Here is a 19,033-nt window from a genome sequence, read left to right on the forward strand (position 1 = left end):
AGACAGACAAGCCGGAGCTCCAGGACAGATGGGGGTGGAAGGGCTTCTCACACATGCTCTGCCCAGATAAGGCTCATCTGTTTGGGCTTGGCCTCCCACTCCCTCCCTCTCTCAGCATTGGAGCAGCCGGTTTCATTGCCTCAGGTCTTTCCCAGCTGAGGTGGGTGAGCATGCTTCAAATGCACAATCAGAACATAACTACAACAATTTTTTCTTATTTGCTTCCTGCACTCATTTTAGATCACTCACCACAGAAAAAGTGGTGCACAAAGAATGTATTACCAAGTAGTGTGAAGAGCATATTTTCATAACCAAATCCTCTGACACTGAAATCATTATTCTGTCTTATGAAATCTGTTTTACATTAGGGTGCCATTATAGGTGGAAAGATTTCAGTGATTTTATATCTTTTATAGAAAAACATGAAAATTTATGAAATGCTTAATATAATATCATTTATGTGGTAAAATACAGAATAAGAACATTAACATTAATATTTTTTTAAGCATATTATATCAATTCAATGAAGAGAGCCTTTGATTTTTATCTGTCCAGTAAACTCAGCACTCTTAGATGAGGAAGTTGTGATTGCACTAAGAAGTGACTCTGAGGATGAGTGAGGTGTTTAAAATGAAGTCTAAATATAATGAAACTGTGCACAAAACCATTTACTATAGATTCTTAAGGAAGAATGTAAACTGCAAATTTTAGCCACAACAAAATAGAGGTACATTTCAGCTGATATTAGGAATTTTATGCCTTTGCCATTTCCTACGTTGGTAGTTTCAGCTTCTTCACTCTCTTAATTTGTAAGAACCAAAAAAGAGATTGATTTGAAAATGTTTGTTGACAAATCAAGTAGAGGGGTTTTAAATAGGGTTTTTTGAGGTTAAGGTGGGAGAGAGGTTCTAATGCAACCAACGACTTCTTAAGCTTCATAGGTTCTGAAATCTTAGGTTGTTTTCACACCAGGGGATTTGTTTCGATTGAGTGGGTAATATAAAAAAGCTTCACAGATTCATTTGGCTTGATGCACTTTCACTGCTTTCTGAAAGTGGACCAAACTGTCTAAACACCATCATGTAGTTAAAGTAGCTGGTCTGTTGGTGCTTTATCACTGCAAGAGCAGCAGGTGAAACAACATATTGCTCTTGTGTACTAGACAGATGTATAGGTACACAGAGAGGGAGAGACCATGACTTGCTGCTGGGGGTTGCCCAGGAATTGAGAAATTGCAGGCCAAGTATTAGTAAACCTGTCACCTTCCTCTCTTTGGTTCGCTAAACAGTCTGTTTACCTTGTTCTAGGTTGTTTGCTTTTTACTTTAATAAAAACAGTTTACTTGCAATGAAACCAAGATTCATTTTGTCTTTGATTTAAATAGTAAAATCCTACTTCACACTGGCTACTCTCTCACACACAAATGTCGACTATGTTCATCCTTATATAAATCATTAAAGACCATTCATCATAAAACAGCGGGAATGTTTAAATGCCTTTAAATATTGTTGACAGCAGACAGGTCAATACAAAATAAAAAACTGAATTGCCTACAATCGGCATTAGCAGGACGAATCTCTGATCAGTCCATCTCTATTGCAGGTTCAACACAAATCCAAAATTTCCAAAATACATAGAAGCAAGCTTTTGGCCCTGGTTGCCTTATGAGCAGGTGTAGAGCCCAGGCATCCTTACCCTATCTGTGACAATAAGCATTTTAGACACAGAGATAATGCGACCTGAGATTTGATGGAGATCCAGATGGGATGTTAAAGCCAGAACCATGTAAGATTGATAGTTGATAGCAGTTCACTGAATGTGCACAGCTGCTCCAGTACCACCATCAGCAGCAGCCCCTGGCACTGGCACAGGTGTGGTGCCAGGAAACCGATGAGTGAGACTAAGGAAAGCAGCATTGACAGAATGGCGAGAGATCCAGATCTACATACATGTGAGGTTACTTGTGTTTATTTCTTTGATCAAATCTATGTCATTAATTTAATTTTATAGTTTTATTTTCATTTCTTTTTTGCGTTACTTCCCCGCATTAAATAGTTGGGTTATTTGTTTGATTTCATAAAAATAATGTAATGAACATAATCTTTAGGTGCAGTATCCAAACTCCAGAAATGTAACTCAATTGCATCTGACAGCAATATTTGGTTTAACAGTTATTAGGTAATGTCAGTAATTAACAGCAACTAATTTCCCTCGAGAATTTCTTTAACCATTCGTCTCACTGAATACGTTTTTAAAATCCTGTCACACTTGTGATTATGATGTTGCAAATTGTGCCTGCAATTCAGCATTCTTGGCATCAAAACCCAGCTGTGGTTCTACAGACTTTCTCTATTATTTCACCCGTCCTACCTCGGCTGCTGCTAAGATTAAAAAAAAAAAACTCTTAAAGAAAAAAAAATGCTATATGATAGAACTGGATGTACATGACTCAGCAAATTCTCCAATTTTTTTTCTCATAAAATTTACTTAGTAACTTCTTCATCTAACTGAATCCAAACCTAAAACTCTCAATATGCCTTTAATAAGAGCTGCAAGTTTGATGGAAATGTTTCTTACCATCAATGCTGGAGAGTATGACCCTCGAGTGATCATATGCAATGACGTTAGCGTAGCGGTTCTTTGGTTTGTTGACCTCCAAGTTAGAGTTCTCCCATGTGAACTGCTGAGATGGGTCTATGGACTGGAAGACACAAAGGCAACACACAACATAGATTTAGAAATGTGTTGATTTTTTTTTTCAGGTTTGACAGGAAATGGATTTACATAATAGCAAGAAAAGAAAAAAACACAAGAACTGACTCATTCATTATAGTTTTGATAAAGAAAAATGTAAGCAATTTTCAGACAAAAATGTCAAAGTAACAGAAATATTGACTATCTTACAAATGCATGGATGTAGCAGCCATAGCTGTCAGTTTTCGTAAGATGAAAAAAGCCTCAAGCTATGCATTTGTGGTCAAAGTATGGTTAGTAGGACCAAACAGAACCCTTTATGGATAGTTATGATGAGGTTCAGGTGGAATTACAGTGAACAATGGCAAAACCTAATGTTATTATCTTTATGCTTAAGTTCCTTTCCCTATATCTGAAACTGCAAAATCTTTCTCAGAACAAAAGCAAAGAAATCATTTGTAAATGTACTTCTGACGTCTGTCAGCTGGCTGTACTGGTTTAGGTTTCTTGATATATGTAGAACTCTGATTTATTAGACTGATGATTTATCTTATCGTCTTTTTTAGCCTGCTCCCTTTGGGGATGGTTCTTGATTGTTCATCTGTCTCCACTTCACCCGCCTTGCCTGCTGATGGTAGTAAAAAGTTTGTATGGCAGCCTCACTTCCTACAGCTGTGGCTACAATGTAGCATACCACCATCATCATGTGGATGTGTGCGTGAAATGAAAATCTTGGCATCTTTAGCTCTGCGTCCTCTCTTTGTTATTTTCATTTCTGAACCAGAAATCATAGGGACCCTCATAAGCACCTTGTAAACCTTCTCTTTCACAATACTTGTTTCTAACAAGTTTTGTTAGAAACCAGTTTGAAGTCTCGTTTTCAACCCTCTGCTTTAGACAGTTGGTCCCAGGTAACTGAACTCATCCACATTCACTATTTTTACCACTTAAAAGCGTTGTTTTCCCTGTACACATTGTCTACAAACATCATGATACATATGGATTCCTTTCAAACCCTATTTGTCATGTTTTCCATCATCAGTGTGTACAAGAAGGGGTTAAGAGCTGAACCCTTGATGCCTTGTCATTTTGTCATGACAAGGCATTTTGCCACAAACCAGTGTATTCCCGATGCTGTTCCCAAGTCAGGAGAAAACGGGGAACAATAGGAACATTTTGACTTTTATTCAAAATCAAACCATTAAGTGCGGTTTCCAAGCAGTATACTAAAGAAAGAATTACTGTCTGACTAATGACTTATGGGTACGGTGTTGCAAAGGGTATTGTTTATCCTTTTTTGTCACACATAAACACACAATGATTTATTTTATTAAGGGAGGAAGGTTTCCAAACCAAAATGGACCAAAGTAATTGAACCAAGCATTCTCAACTACTGGCAATGAATCTTTTTTTTTTCCTTGTAGAAAGGTTTGCACCCTAAATATATGAAATCATCATGTGAAAATTGCATATTGTATTTACTCAAATTATCGGATATTAAAAATTCAATGATGAGCTAAATCATTTTGCAAAAACAGACTTCTGTAAGCGGAATACTAATTTACTGCCGTTTTTGTTAAAGTTGCACATATTCTAACTGAAAGCTGACTTCCCACCAGACACTGTCTGGTGGTGCTGGTGAGAGTTTTTAAATTAACAAACAGTGTCAAACAATGCTGAAGCGCCAGCTACAAGCCACTATTAAAAACACGCTGCAAATTTAAGATAAGCACATTAGTGACTCTGGACAGGAACATGGATACTTATGGTATCCCTTTTCAAGGAAGACTTTCCATTTTCAACAGACATACTCACTACCAGGGAAAGATGATAAAAGCACAATAAATTTCCATTGGTAGAGAGAGGATGGTTGTGTCAGACCATTAAGCTCCTGGAGGGTAATTATAGTGTAACCGTTGCTGTTAGCTGGGAGAGGCAGACATGAGGTCATTACAGGGCTGTCAATGGAGAGGCACAAAGAGGGAAGAGCCAAGGCAATTTAGCAATTTTGAATATTTTACGACACATAATTATGGTTTTTGTGGAGGAAAAATGGACAGGAGTGGTGCTGGCTGAGTGCATGTATGCGTACTCGTAAGTTCAAGACGGCTTTCCACACAGTGCCAACACCAAGTGTGTCTGATTATCACACCACAATCATTTCTGGCCTCCCTCTCGTTCCTCGGCCGCTCTTCCACCCATCTCTTATGCTCCTCTGCTGAGGGTTCAGAACCGAACAAAGCACACAGTCATGCAGAGAGAATGTGAGGCCCAGCAGAGCGGTTCCTGCGCCAACCACAGTCTCACACACACAGCTTCTCCATCACCATCTTGTCTTTTCCTCCTGCTAAATGCCCTCGTTGGATTATTTTTTTCGGCTTTTTCCTAAATGTGTCCTAGAATTGCTTTATACATCTGTCACGCACAATCTGTCTCTTTCTTGTGGTAGCCAATTAGAGCCTTATGCCTTCTCCTTCACCCAAAGGCCCTTTGGTGGACATGATTTTTTTTTTGTGGCAAAACAAAACATTTTTACTGCTTTAACAGCTCTCTGCGGAGCTCATTGTAATGCAAGCTCTTGCTGTAACAGCCGGCGTGCTTGGAAATAATTCTGCTGATCTGTCCACTTTTGTTAGCGAGCATTACCAAATTCAGGCACACTGTTATGTCCAAGTTAATACCATCATTGCTTTACATTAACTGTGCTGCAAGTTGAAGGCATCGAGCAAAGAAATTTCAGAGAACACTTTCTTTCTTCTTGATCCCTGCTTTCCCTCTTTCGACGCCAGAGCGCAGAAACAAGAGTCTGATAATCATCTGGCTGCAAGCAAACTGTGTTTGAACTCACAAATTTGACATTTTCTCTCCCATATTTGTACGCAGAACAAGACAACAGTAAAAGGGAGGAAAATGGACTTTATCTTGTATCGTTCAAAGTCAGCAAATCAAAAGGGGATATCAATGCGGAGGCTACTGAAATTGAAAAATGACATGGCACTGATAAACATGACTGACTGCAACAAAACCAGATGAGTTTCCCCGAGTCGGAGATGATCAGCATTCCTACCTCATACTCTTGAGAGAACTTGAGATTGTCATTTGCCTTGAGGCGCTCAATGTGATCTGCCAGCTCAGAGATGGGGACGGGCGGGTGACTTGCCATGCCTGCCGAGCACAGTGAGAAACAGTGAGACGTTGTTTTGATACCGACATTGTGCAGCTGAACTATTTTAGAAGAAAAAATTAAAAGCTGTAGTCTCTGAGGTGGTGTTGTTTAGAGTACTGCCAAGAAGCAAATGGAAGTTAATTATTTTGCTGGTGACTTTTTTTTCGGACAGAATAAAATAATAAGGATGTACAAACAATGCATCCTGATTGCGTATGAGCACTGCTGGTGAGAATCAACAGCACAGGTGGTTAAAAAATCAGCATGGATTTTTTGTTGTTTTCTGTGGTGTTGCTCGGTGAAATGTTGTCAATTAAAGCTGCTTCGTCCTGAATGGGATGGAAGGTTAATTAGAATGACAGATAGAGTGAGAGTGAGAGAGAAAGATAAAGAGGGAGAGAGAGACTAACTGACTTGACAAACGGCGATAACCGCGGTAGACTGATACACGATAAGCTGCGAAAGGAGAAAAACATCAAAATTAACCTCATTAGTACAACAATAACCAGAACCAGCATTCCATGTTTAGCCTGTATGTGCTGGTGAGAAGTTTACACACATTCATCATCTAGGCAGGAACATTTTATAAATTTTCAGTCTGCTTTTAAAAATACATTTCAACTGTTCTTCCTTCAGAGTGACATGATAATGCAACAAAGAACTTTGATTTTTAAAAACTTTTGTTTGGCTGCAAAAGTTTTAATTTCTCTGGAATATTTTCCAATCCACACAGGGTTATGATGATCAGTTAAGTTAAGGTAAAATGCCTTTATCTTGAGCAAGGTACTGGGGTAGTTCTAGTTATTTAAGCTGTTTTCTTACGTCTGAGAGCTTTGAAACTGCTTGATTTCCTGACACGAGTCTGACTTTTCTCCAATTCCATAACTTTTAACCAGGTTCTAACCATCTAGAGATGCAAAGATATGAGAACTTGGGTCAATATGAATAGCCTATATTGATATTGCAAAGGCAAATGCAACAAAATGGAAATAAATATCGGTTGTTAATATCTGACCAGTTTTACTTAAAAAATGACTAATGTCAGCCAATACCAATGCTAGTGCTGATATATCACGCATCACTCCAGCTAAATGTTGATTTAAAGGAAAGTTGAAAAATTTGGAGAAGTTCTTCCATCTTTATTCTTTGATTCTTTGGTGTCGAATGCATCAGTAGACAAGACAGAGTGAAACAGACCCTTAGCATGATGCTGTCACCACCAAGCCTGATGACTGGTAGAGTGTTAGGTCTGAAAGTGTCAACTAGACTAAAACAAACATTCTTGTCTGTTTTCTTGTCTTGCTTTACCTAATTGTGAAGCTTTTCTCAAGAAGGAATTTGGCTTGTCCATTTGGGCAATGGAAAATTTCAGTCAACTTTGGTGCAAGATCTTCTTTCTTAGTTGTCACCTTTTAAGTCCATGTCAATGTAAAAATAGATTCAGCGGAAACATAATTGTGGGTTTATGTTTATATTTGATCTCGCATGTATAAACTGACTCTGTGTGGGGAAAATCTAAATTCCAACTTATGCACCCTAGTCTTCTTAAAAATGATTGTAGTTAAATGAATACAATCTTCAAGATTCATGTATGTAAACTTCTCACTAGCATTGTACATGTCTCCACCTACCTGGAGTCTGGAAGTTGATCCTCCGCAGCTCCACAGGATCTGTGGGATGGTGGGAGGACATGGCTTTGCTGCAGGGAAAACTGCCCTTCCTTCCCTCAGCCTCGGCTCTTTTCCTAGAATAACAGATTAAATTTGGCTCAGTATCACGTGTCTGAAACACCTGGTATGAAATTAAGTTTAAGTCTATACACTTATGCCAAACTTAATTATTTCTTCCAATGTCTCAATGATTGTTGGTAGCCTTAGATCTCCATTTTCAAATTATAGTTCCTGCAGAACCAACTCAGGTTCATCTGCCTGATTGACAACATTCAGAAGAGCATCACAACTTTTTGATTAGACTAGCAGCATTGTCAGTATCAGTAGAAGAGACAAACTTGTTCAGATAACATACAAATGACTTTCAGGCACTTTGAATAGCATTACTGGCTAACCATTAGCCGCTAATGATACTAAAATTATGAATTTACAACATCTAAACTAAATGGGAATTTCATGACATCTTACATGACTTTGGACTGCAGTTGAAAGTCTTAAGTTAAAATCTATCTATCCATTATATAACATGCTTATTTTCGTGGGGCTTTTAGGGGTGCTGGTGCGAAGTCGGATATGCCCTGGACAGGTCGCCAGTCCGTCATGGGGCAACACAGAGACAGACAGGTCAAACAACCATGCACACACACACACCGAAGGAGAATTTAGAGAGACCATTTAACCTAACAGTCATGTTTTTGGACTCTGGGAGGAAGCCAGCTTCATCCTGGCACATGGGGAACATGGAAACCCTATGCAGAAAGACTGGGACTCAAACCCAGGACCTTCTTGCACCCAACCAGAAAGTCCAACTCTGTTTTTAATGTAATAGTGAAAATACGAAAGGGAAGCACTCTCCATATGTTTTGCTTTTTAGCATAAAGACCACATTAGACTTGGACAAGCATACAAACTGTAATGTATAAGTTTGTCAAACCTAGACATCAATTTTCTACACTGATTAAACTTCATTAAGCAGATTGTTTGTGGAAACCAACAAAAATAGATTTGTCATTTTTACCAGAAGATTTCTAAAACCTCTTATTGTCATTTTATGAACCCAGTATTGTGTATTACCACATCTTGTGAGCTGATGTATAATATTTACACTCCCATAATATTGGCTGCTATATTTATCCAATGCAGTGTATAAAGCTTTTCTTCTTGAATTATATAATCACTTGAGGTAAAGAAGCAGTTATCAAAGCCACATTAGCATAAGTTGACACTAGTTCAGTCTAATATCTACAGAAGTCCTTGAAGAGGTTTTTTAGGAAGAGTGGCCCTGTAAGCCAGAGGAAATGTAAATAAGGAGTGCTTGTTTACCTGTCAGGTTTGCTGGATCCAAAAGGGGGGGAGGGTGTGCAGATAAAAGGACAGACAAGAAGGAATATCATTAGTGTCCGATCAAAGTGCATCAGAGACAAAGGGAATCCTGAGCTCAACACTTTCTTTTTCACATTTACACTAATCAGTTTCTTGGTATGGCATTAGATATGCAAAATACCACCTCCTGTGGACACAAAGAGCAACGGTAGATTTAAAAAAGAAAACTTCATTGCTATGCACTGGATAGCATCATGGCTAACCGTACTGACGCAGTTCTATCTAATAACAAATTAGAAAACATGGCTCGAAGTGCAACTTAACTCCAGATGAGACATTAACAGTCAGAAATCTCTAGGAGAAACCCTCCAGGGCTTATGAACATCAGATTATTGTCATTAAGGTTAATAATTTTGCTATGCCACATCTGTCACAGCAATTATTTATGTGCATTAAAAAAAACCTCTTGCCAGCAGAGCTGATGATTATCATTAAGGACGCTAACGGCTTGCAATATTATCTTACTCTGTCTGTCTCTTATGTAAGCAAATGCTGCCATCCGTATATAGGCAATAATACAGCGTACAAAGACAAAAATGATTCAAACTGAATGAAAATCTATGAGATAATGGCTTTTAATTCCTCTTTTTTCAGATGAATACAATGAATCATATCTCAATCTGTCTTCTACTGCCAAAAGGTTACTCTTACCTCTTAAATAGAAGAATGGCAATGACAATACAGACAATGAAGATGACAGCCAGCACAGGGCCCACCACCCACAGCAGACCCTCCTCCTCGTCAACAATTGGCTGGGGATCCACGTCCGATGCGGTCACCGGATCAGAATAGGGGCTGGTTGAGAACATTGTCTGCAGGAAGTCATAAGTTCAGCCATTTTAGCATATTTTTTGCATCAACAACATTGTTTCCTGAGCACACGAGACCACACTTACATTTTCTGAGAGGTCAAGGAGAGCAAGGACAAAGAAGACATACTCCTGCCCACCCTGCAGAGGACGGTTGCGGAAGTCACCGTAGTTTCGGCTGTCGCCTAAAGTGAACTCGAGTGGGAGGGTCTTAAAGTGAGCCGTGACATAGGCTCTGGGCTCTGACTGGCTAGCCTGTCTGCGGATGCGAAGGGCCCGGCTGACACTTGTCCTGTTTATCTCTCTGAGGAGCTGAAAGGGAGAGCAGCAGGAGAATCTGGTCAGAAACTTATTTAGATGAGCAAGAAAGGAAAGTGTTGGAGAATAAACAAGATGTGCAAAGTACTCAATCACACTAAGGTAAATGGTAGAGCTGTGGGAGAACTGTGGCCAACAGCTGGTTGTAATTGTCCTTTCAGCACCTTGCCCAAGTATTCCACTGTCACAACTGCAAACTTCAATGTAATTATTGGGACAACACAAATTGGCCCTTAATTATAAAGTAGAAGGAAAATTATGCTGGGTCTTAAATATTTTACAAAAAAAAAATATTGGAAAATGTTGGGTGCATTTCTATTCAGCACCCCGAGGCAAAACTGAGTAGAACCACTCTATGTGGGTCTTTGATGTATGAATCAAAGCTTCTCCATAGTAACCATGAGCCTTTAGGCTGCTTATCTGATTAGTACAGTCTTTGCAGAGCCCATCAGTCTAGGTGGATGGCCATGTCTTTGTAGGTGTGCAACTGTTGTCAATTATCGCTCATAAGATTGTGAAAACCTCTCTACAAGGTCTTCAGGGCATAGTTTGTTCACTCATGCTCGCTAACTAACCCTGATTACTTGTCTGGATTGTTGTATTTACATTAAGATTAAATAAGACACAAATAAACCATACTCACTAAGCAGATGATTTTAAAGGCCTCTGACTATATTTCATCTTATTTTGGGGTATCAGTGTAAAGGAGGCAAATCATAATTTTCAGATTTTTATTTTGCGAGAGACCTTTAAAAACATGTGTCCTATTCATTTCACTTCATAACTTTCCACCCCTCTGTGAGGGTTTATCACATGATATCCCAAGCTCACACACTGATGTTTGGGATTAATAAATGAAAAAAGTGGAAGATTTCATGGAGTTTGAATACTTTGGAAAGGCACTGAAATTACTAAAAGTGTTTTAGTATATTTTTATCCTAAACAACACCCTCTTTAAAGAAAGGAATCTCTGATAATTTACTCAACATAAAAAACCCATCAGTGCAGGAGCAATAGGCAGCAGAAAGCATTGTTTCCAAGGCAAATTTGTCTTCATCAGCTGAGGTGCTGTCACATTTATCTGCTGATAAATTGAGCAGAGCACTATAAAAAGGCTATTGAACTAATCTTACACACATGAATGTGCCTTCAGAACAGCATAATGAGGTGATAAGGTCTTTACAAGTAGCCGGAACTGAAATTAGATGGGAAATGGTATGCAAAATCATTGTTTGGAATAAGTGAGGTACAGATAGCTTTGCCGTCTACTTTCCCTGAACTGCGTAAGCGTTCACTTCACTTTAAGGCCCCTCATTGTTCAGATGTCCTTTTTCCTCCTACAATTATCACTGCTGTCACTAAACATCGTTGTCCTGTATAGATATGCATTATGATCAACATTAAGCTCTGCTTACCTCATCCAGATTCATCTGATCAGGATCGTCCCAGGGATTTAGAAACTTTCCTCCTCTCTGCTTCTTCAGTGGCACCACCACCACATAATAACCCCTGATGCAGAACAGACACTGGATTCAAGACTAGGAACTTGGACAAAGTATTTACAGAGCTTCCACATTTTGCTACAGCCATATCTGAAATCGCATTAATGTGATCTCTTTGCTCAAAATTCTATACTCCATCAATTACCCCATCATGACAATGTGCAAAAAGGTTTTAGAGATGTTTGCAAATTTATAAAAAATAGAAAACTAACTAATTACATAACATTGGAAACACAATTCAAATTCCAGTGCCTACCCCACTACCTAACTTAAAACAATACATCAACTTGGTGACCCATGATGTCAGATAAAAGCCTGACAGGCCCTGATCAGGGATTAGCCTGTCAGGAACGAAAAAAAACCCCCAGCAAAAGCATAAATGCTCAGAGGTTCACTCTTCCCTTTTGGAAGTTGTTGTTGAAAAGACAGAGACATTCAACAGTGAATTCAGATAAGTACAAATATACAGTAAGAGTAGCTATTAACAAGAAATCACCACATCAGGACGTCAGCAGAAAGCAGAAAGTTGAGTATGTTACAATAAAGTTGCTAAGTTTTATCCACTCTGTCATAAAACATGTTAGATTTAAAATTGCTGACAGACTTTTAGAGATCTCACTGTTAATGTTAAGTGATCACAGGAAAAACACAAAGAGACCGCTGTTTTGAAAATAGAAAAATCATGAATGAATGAATTGGGCACAAAATCTTTGACTGGTGCCTCTATATCTATAAATAAAGCTGGAAGATTGACAAAGCTATCACTTGATTGTAAGATCATCTATAATCTTTACAAATGGTTTCTAAGGCAGCAGTCAGTACAGATTAAATAATGAAAAAAGGGTGTGAATAAAATCCATACTTTTCAAGACATAAACAACATGACAATTGCAAAGAGGACAAATGTAAACAGCAGAGTGAATCATCCGGGGTTTTGAAATGCAAAAAATGCTATCATTTGCTATCTATTTTTGGTTTTATGGTTACAAAACACAGACGAAAGCATCAGCCCTGGGCTCTCATTTGTGGGTGTTTTCAGACATGCTTTGCTGCCAAATGTTTGAAATCTTTTGTTATAGGCCAATAAATAAAATAAGAAAAAACTGTGATATGTGCTAAAAAATATCTTTCTGGGAATGTAGAACAATGAACCTGAAACTACATGACAGGAAACAACTTACTATTTAACCACCACATGTATTGCATTCCCATCATTACCTGACTTTTGCTGTCGTCTGCACAGTTGGCAGCTGCACGGTCACCATTCCATCCGCATTTGTCTTTCCCACAATAAGGGGTTTGCTTTTCAGGATGTCTGGGGCGGTTGTGGCAGTGACGCGGTGCTGCAGCCCGCCAGCGCTGTTGGCGCGGTTTGTGAGCAGGAAAGAGTACTGGGTGTCCGGATCCAAGCCAGTTATGAGCTTCTGAGTCTGTTTGCCGTCTACTTCTACAGACTGGCCTTTTCCATACAGGATCTAGGAACATAATTCACAACATGCACAAAGTTTTCAGACTTCAAAACAGTTGTTTTCAACTGCAAAAACATCTACACGACACTGCAGATCAAAGGTATGGCACTTTTATTGGGTAATAACTTCAAAATAAAGCTAGCTAAACTGTGACAAATAACTTGTATTAGTAAGATTGATGAGTTGTGATGTGTAATGTTTTGCTATTAATTAATTCCTGTGTTTTTTTACATTATTTGTTTAGGCATCACACAGATTTACATTGTCCTATAACCAGCCCAAACATTTTATATCTGTTGATACATTTGTGATACTAATGTGATAATTGATGTATTTAATGCTAAATTAATTTTTCATCCAATAAATGGGTAAAAAAGTTTGCATAGTGTACCTCGAGGTTCTGCATTGGGCCCTCTGCTTTTTCAGGTTATATATGAATTAGCAAGTTAAAGAAAAAACTTTTTGCTCTAATAGTTAAAATTTCTCAATGCAGTTACCTGCTTACAATGTCATTCTCCAGTCCTTCCTTACTGGATCCTCCCATTGATTTATGTCCAGTTCACCTTGCTCCCGTTTGGTAAGTTTTCAGCTTTATATTAAAACCAATTTTGTGCTCATGTCTGCATTTTATTTTTACTTTTCAGTGATTCTTTCTTTTAAAACCACAATAATATAATTTTACTAACAATCCACCCAGGAGCTGCAGATGAAAATTAGTCTGTTAAATCTGGTTTTAGATGATGGGTACTGCCTCTTTTGAACATTTCAGTATATAAGCGAACTATGCCAAAGTAAAAATGACTTTTAGAGTTTGAGTTGACACTCAGTTTGGCTCCTTTCTGCTCTATAGTCTATATACTTTCTGATCTGCTGGTTAGTATTTTGAGGCTGTAGGTGTTAATATTATTTGTTTTAGGGTTTTGGATCAGCCTCAGCTGTTTTCACTGTGATAATTAGTTTCTCCTTTTTCTTATCCTAGTAACCATTGCCTGGTATTTGTTCCTTGTTGGTCCTTGTTAACCTTGTTAGTTATATACCATACAGTGAAAATGTATTTACAGTAAACGGCTGGGCAGGGTTCTTGTCCCGGATCTCCCAAGAAAGCAGAACTGAGTTCTTCATGGCTGCCTTCACTCTGAAGTTGGTGGCAAAAACTGTAGCACAGGACAGACGAGAACAGAAGAGCAAAAAGATTTCAAGAGCGTTAGGTATTTTCTTCTGCGAAATTAAACATATGTAGTCTTACCTGTGTTTCACTCTTTAGAAGCAGAGTCAAAATAGCTATTTGATCTGATCAACAAACAACATGACTGGACAGAGACTCTGCCCCAGACCCAAGACTCTTACCTTGCTTTAAGAATAGGCTGTTGGGTCTAAGGCTACAGTGACAAGACAATGAAAAAGGACACTTAAGATGCAGTAACTATATATTGAGTGTTTGTGGCCATGTGTATGTGCAGATTTGCATGATATGAGCTCCAGAGGGCTGTTTGAACCTGGTTCGGGCAGCCAGAATAAGGATGATGGGTTGCAAGAATGTGAGCGTAGTCCTACCTTGGTCAAGCCGCTGCGTCCTGAACTGGATCCGGGGGCTGTACGGCCCAGAACCGACAGCTGTGAAAGCACACACCCTGACATCATACACAGTATCGGCACTAAGACCCTCCAGCAACACACTCGACCCAGGAGTGGGCACCACCACCTCCGTAGCATTCCCCCGACTGTTTATATCCTTATACAGCACAGAGTACTTTGTAATTTTTCCATTTTGCTCTATCAGAGGGACTGATTTCCATGTCAGTTTGAGATAGGTAGCAGAGGCCTCCTCCAGAATTATATTTTCTGGGTATCCAGTCGGAACATCTTCTGGAGTGGTCACCTCCTTGACAGTTTCCTCTCCATAGCCCATTTTGTTTCGGGCAGAGAGTCTGAACACATAGTTAGCTCCCTTGTGGATATCTAGAGCAGTGTAATGGGTTTCTTTAGTGGGGAACTCCACCACTGTAAAGGGAAGAACATCCAAACGGCCGAAGGTGAGTCGATATCCCAGCAAAGGGGTTGGTGGGTTGGGAGGGGGATACCACTGCAGAAGAGCAGTACCTAATTTAGTTGCACTAACCAGCAGTCTAGGTTTCTCAGGAACTAAATAAAAGGGAGACAGTAAAAGAAGAAGAAAGAGAATGATAAAAAGATAATTAGAGGGTTATTATAACGCACATTACTCAAAATCAGAAGCAAAATGGGATAATACATATAATGTGTGACTAAGTGACCTACTTCTTAATGGCAATGCAAGGTGAGACATTATGACGTATGACCAATTCAGTAATTTAGCAGCCTCTAATGTTAATTAATGAAGCTAAGCATGATTACTCATAACTGAGCCTTTTTATCAGTGAGTCTGTTTGTGAAGGCACACTTACAAGGCAAGGCAGTGCATGCAGTAACAGCTTTGCTGCGAGCACCGTCACCCTTTGCGGTGTAAGCTCCCACTGACACAGAGTAGGCTGTGTCTGCTTTCAGGTCTCCAAGCACAATCTCCTAAAAAAAACAACCTGTCAGCTACAAGAGACAAAACAACTGTGGCATTGCTGGGTCTTAAAATCCAAATGGATAGAACAAGACAGAAACGATTTGTAGACAACAAGGCATTCAATTCAATTGCAATGCTTAAGGCTCTTTTTCCATTTTGATGGAAAAGCTTCTCCTTGGAGATTATCTTAGAAAAATGAAAAACAAATTTTATAAATCGTGGAAACTTAATACAAAATCTAATTGAACTGAACAAACAATTTTTTTTTTTACCACATTTAGTAGAATATATTTCTAACTTATTCGAATCAAAACAAACCAGATAAATTCGATTCTCATTTGGGAAGTTATAAGTACTGGTATTTGTCTTCAAGCAAAATAAAAAAATTAGAACAAAAACACAGTGGAGAGTGGAGTGAAAGCTCTCGGCCCAGTCTGGATTTTGAAGTTAAAATCTATCATTTGTAATGTTTTGTTTTTCGTGTTCAATGAAATGCCTGACAAAAGGTTTACTTACATATTCTGCTGAGTTCCCATATTCCCACTAAGCAATGAAGCCATAAAGCAGGAAAAAACAAAAATACACACTTTAGAATATTCGTACAGGATCAACAACATATCTCTAAATTTAAAGAAGTACATCAATTAACATTTTCAGAGACTGTTGTCGAAGGCTGTTTTCTTAGAAAACAAGCAATATGGTAATTGCTTTCTAAACAGAATACATTACATATTGTAATGGCCTAAAGTGGTATTTATATTGATCCTGCATGAAAAGACACTTATATCTTATTTATTTTAGGCTAATTGCAACCTACAATTAATAATGAAGTGACTTTTCTTTGTTTTTCATAAATTGCTCCTGGCACAGATTACTATATAAGTAATTAGTTGTTTGTGTTCGCGTTACCTGTGAGTCATCTATGAGGATGTCTTTGATGAGGGATTGACCTTGTGGTTCGCCATAGTTTGTCCGCACATAGTGGACTTGGTAGCCACGGACCTGTCCATGTTGCAGCTCAGGTGCCGGAGCTCGCCACTTCACCCTAATGGCCGAGGCATTCACTGTCTCTGCTTCAACCCCTCGTGGAGGACCACTTGGAACTACAAATGCATTTTGGAATAGAGGTCAAGGGTCACAGGTGATGGGCACTTAATAGTAAAAGCTGTCAATTTAGTCCTGTAGAAAATAGGCGGGCAGAAAAAAAATGTCCAAAAGCTGGGAAAAAACATTACAACCCTTCAAAAAGTCTTTAAGTGCTGTGATGTCTGGTAAAAAGCCGATAGATAAAAATGAGAGAGCTCGAGGAAAATCATGGTTGGAAAAAAGCGGTGAAGTATAAGAGGCAAATGTAGAGAGAGGTAAGAATGGCAGAGAGCGAAGTATTTGTTGCCGGGGGCAGGTAAAAAGTGGCAGTCATTCAATGAGAAAATACTGTTATCAAGAAATCCATCTCTCGTGCTGCCAAGAACTGCACTTTTACCCGAAAAGAAAAAGACAGGGAGAAAAAAGAACCTCCTGTCACCTCTTGTTATCTGACTGACTCCAGTAAAACCACTCTAAAAATGGTGGACATAGAAAAAGAAAAGATTTTATGAACCAAAAAGGACTAAAACAATACGGAGTGAGTGTTCAAAAGAAATGGCAGATTCTTGATGGCACAAAATACAGTTAAGTAATCCATATTGAATTATTTTAATTGGTAAAGAAGATGAGGAGGATTTTGTTTGTAAGACATGGTCAGTCAGAAAAGCAAAGAAAAGACGTTGAGTTGCTTTCATCATTATCATTATAAAAGAATGAAATCTAGACAGTTTCCTGTTACCAAAAACAAGATTTTAAAGGATAGGAATAGATGCAGGAGGATAAAAATGTCAGCTGAAGAACATGGGCTTTTGGAGAGAAGGACTATTAGGACGAGATTTCTGAGTTTTGGGTTAATTTTTGAGGTTATTAGAGGGAAATCAAAGCAAGGATTATTAAAATGGGTGGATTTGAAAGTGGTTCTAAGATGCAACATTCATTTAAAACTTAAGCTCACAGAAAGACATAATGCCTCTACCAACCAGTGGTTGTTAGTTGGGGGTAACGCTCATTCAATATTAATCAGCGGCCGTTGTTAGTTGGGCAGACCAGCCTAAGACGGGTATGGGAATATATTTGTATTTATTTCAGGAACATACCATCTTCCTCGGTGCGGATAAGCAGCTGTAAACTTTCCGGTCCTTCTCCAGCCTCTGTGAGCGCTCGAACAGTTAAGCCATACTCGGTCCATTTCTCAAGATTTTCCAGGAGATACGGAGAACTTCCCGGAGGAATCCCGTCAACTCTTTTGGACGTTTTGTTGCCCTCCATTGTGGAATACTGGATGGAGTATCCCGTTATGATGCCGTTCTGAAACTCCAGGGGTGGTGGAGCCCAACTTACCAGGATGCTGGTAGAACTGGGACTGGTGCATGTGATGTCCTGGGGAGGTGCTGAAGGAACTGGTAGGCCAATATTGAGGAAGGTTGTTGTTGTTGGGTAAATGTCATTGGGTGGTGTGTGCGAGTTGTTTTGTGTCGGATGAAGAGGTCAAGAGGTGTTTGCCATGAAAGAATGATGATGAAATTGAGCGGATGAGAAACAGGAGAACAAAAAAGACAAAGAAACATAAAATGAAAACAAAACACTGGATAACGAAAGCTCCTGTGTGTGACAAATGACTAGAAAGCAAAAAATAGCTGAACAAAGATATCGAATGAGGGGTGTCACATCTGTATAAATGTTTGGTTAATGAAAACAAGTGAATGACTTCAAAGAAATGTAACACAAAGACACTGACTAGAGATATTACACATAAAGATACCAGCTATAACTTACTTGTCCTTTGCCTAATGAAGATTCTTTGATCCATGCTGGACTTCTCATGTCTATCTGCGAATTTCTGGCCTCTTACCTTGTAGTTGATTGAATCTGACAGAACTCAGATTGATACCAAACAAATAAAGACTTCAACTCTAATTCATTCATTCATCAACTTAAACCCTTGATTAAACTAGCCACACAATTAAACGAATTACAAATTCTTTTAATTGTGTTTAATGTTTTGGTTTTCAAAGAATTGAAGAAGTGGTGTTGTTCTTAAGGCTGTGGCTGACGTGAATATTTTTCTGATGTCAGGTTTTAGATGCCAATATTCATTTACATATTTGTTGAAGCATCAACCATGAAGTTGGTTAAAGTCTGGATTGCTAACGGCCCCATTTTGACAATGCAACAAATTAACTCATAAAAAAGTGTGTGGCAGAGAAATTTATTGATTTCACCAGGTATAAAAGTATTCACACTTTTTGAACTTTTCACATTTTGTCACATTACAACCTCAACACTTGATGTTCTGTTCATGTTTAAAACACTGAAAATGTAAAAAAGATTTTGTTCAAAGGCTGTTTTGGAGACCAAGCTGAAGAACAAAATAAAATACTAAAGATAACAGGGACACCAGCC

General features: G+C 38.7%; 1 protein-coding gene across 21 annotated transcripts in view; it reads right to left on the reverse strand.

Moving 5' to 3' along the window:
• The window catches only part of ptprdb (protein tyrosine phosphatase receptor type Db), a 249,115-nt gene that overhangs the window by 18,268 nt on the left and 211,814 nt on the right, over positions 1–19,033 (reverse strand). For 11 of the 21 annotated variants that reach the window (XM_032563278.1, XM_032563279.1, XM_032563286.1 and 8 more), the window contains 15 exons: positions 17,728–18,030; positions 16,454–16,647; positions 16,061–16,087; positions 15,435–15,552; positions 14,566–15,153; positions 14,071–14,165; positions 12,761–13,017; positions 11,456–11,549; positions 9,810–10,034; positions 9,565–9,725; positions 8,854–8,865; positions 7,492–7,604; positions 6,275–6,316; positions 5,762–5,859; positions 2,578–2,701 (listed from right to left, as the gene is read on the reverse strand). In XM_032563278.1, coding sequence (XP_032419169.1) covers positions 2,578–2,701; positions 5,762–5,859; positions 6,275–6,316; positions 7,492–7,604; positions 8,854–8,865; positions 9,565–9,725; positions 9,810–10,034; positions 11,456–11,549; positions 12,761–13,017; positions 14,071–14,165; positions 14,566–15,153; positions 15,435–15,552; positions 16,061–16,087; positions 16,454–16,647; positions 17,728–18,030 — 2,451 coding nt within the window. The remainder of the gene's footprint in view (positions 1–2,577; positions 2,702–5,761; positions 5,860–6,274; positions 6,317–7,491; positions 7,605–8,853; positions 8,866–9,564; positions 9,726–9,809; positions 10,035–11,455; positions 11,550–12,760; positions 13,018–14,070; positions 14,166–14,565; positions 15,154–15,434; positions 15,553–16,060; positions 16,088–16,453; positions 16,648–17,727; positions 18,031–19,033) is intronic. The other 10 variants (XM_032563295.1, XM_032563294.1, XM_032563293.1 and 7 more) reach the window with 3 other exon arrangements.

Source organism: Xiphophorus hellerii, chromosome 5 (assembly GCF_003331165.1).
Source record: "Xiphophorus hellerii strain 12219 chromosome 5, Xiphophorus_hellerii-4.1, whole genome shotgun sequence".
In the NCBI taxonomy this organism is placed as follows: Eukaryota; Metazoa; Chordata; class Actinopteri; order Cyprinodontiformes; family Poeciliidae; genus Xiphophorus; species Xiphophorus hellerii.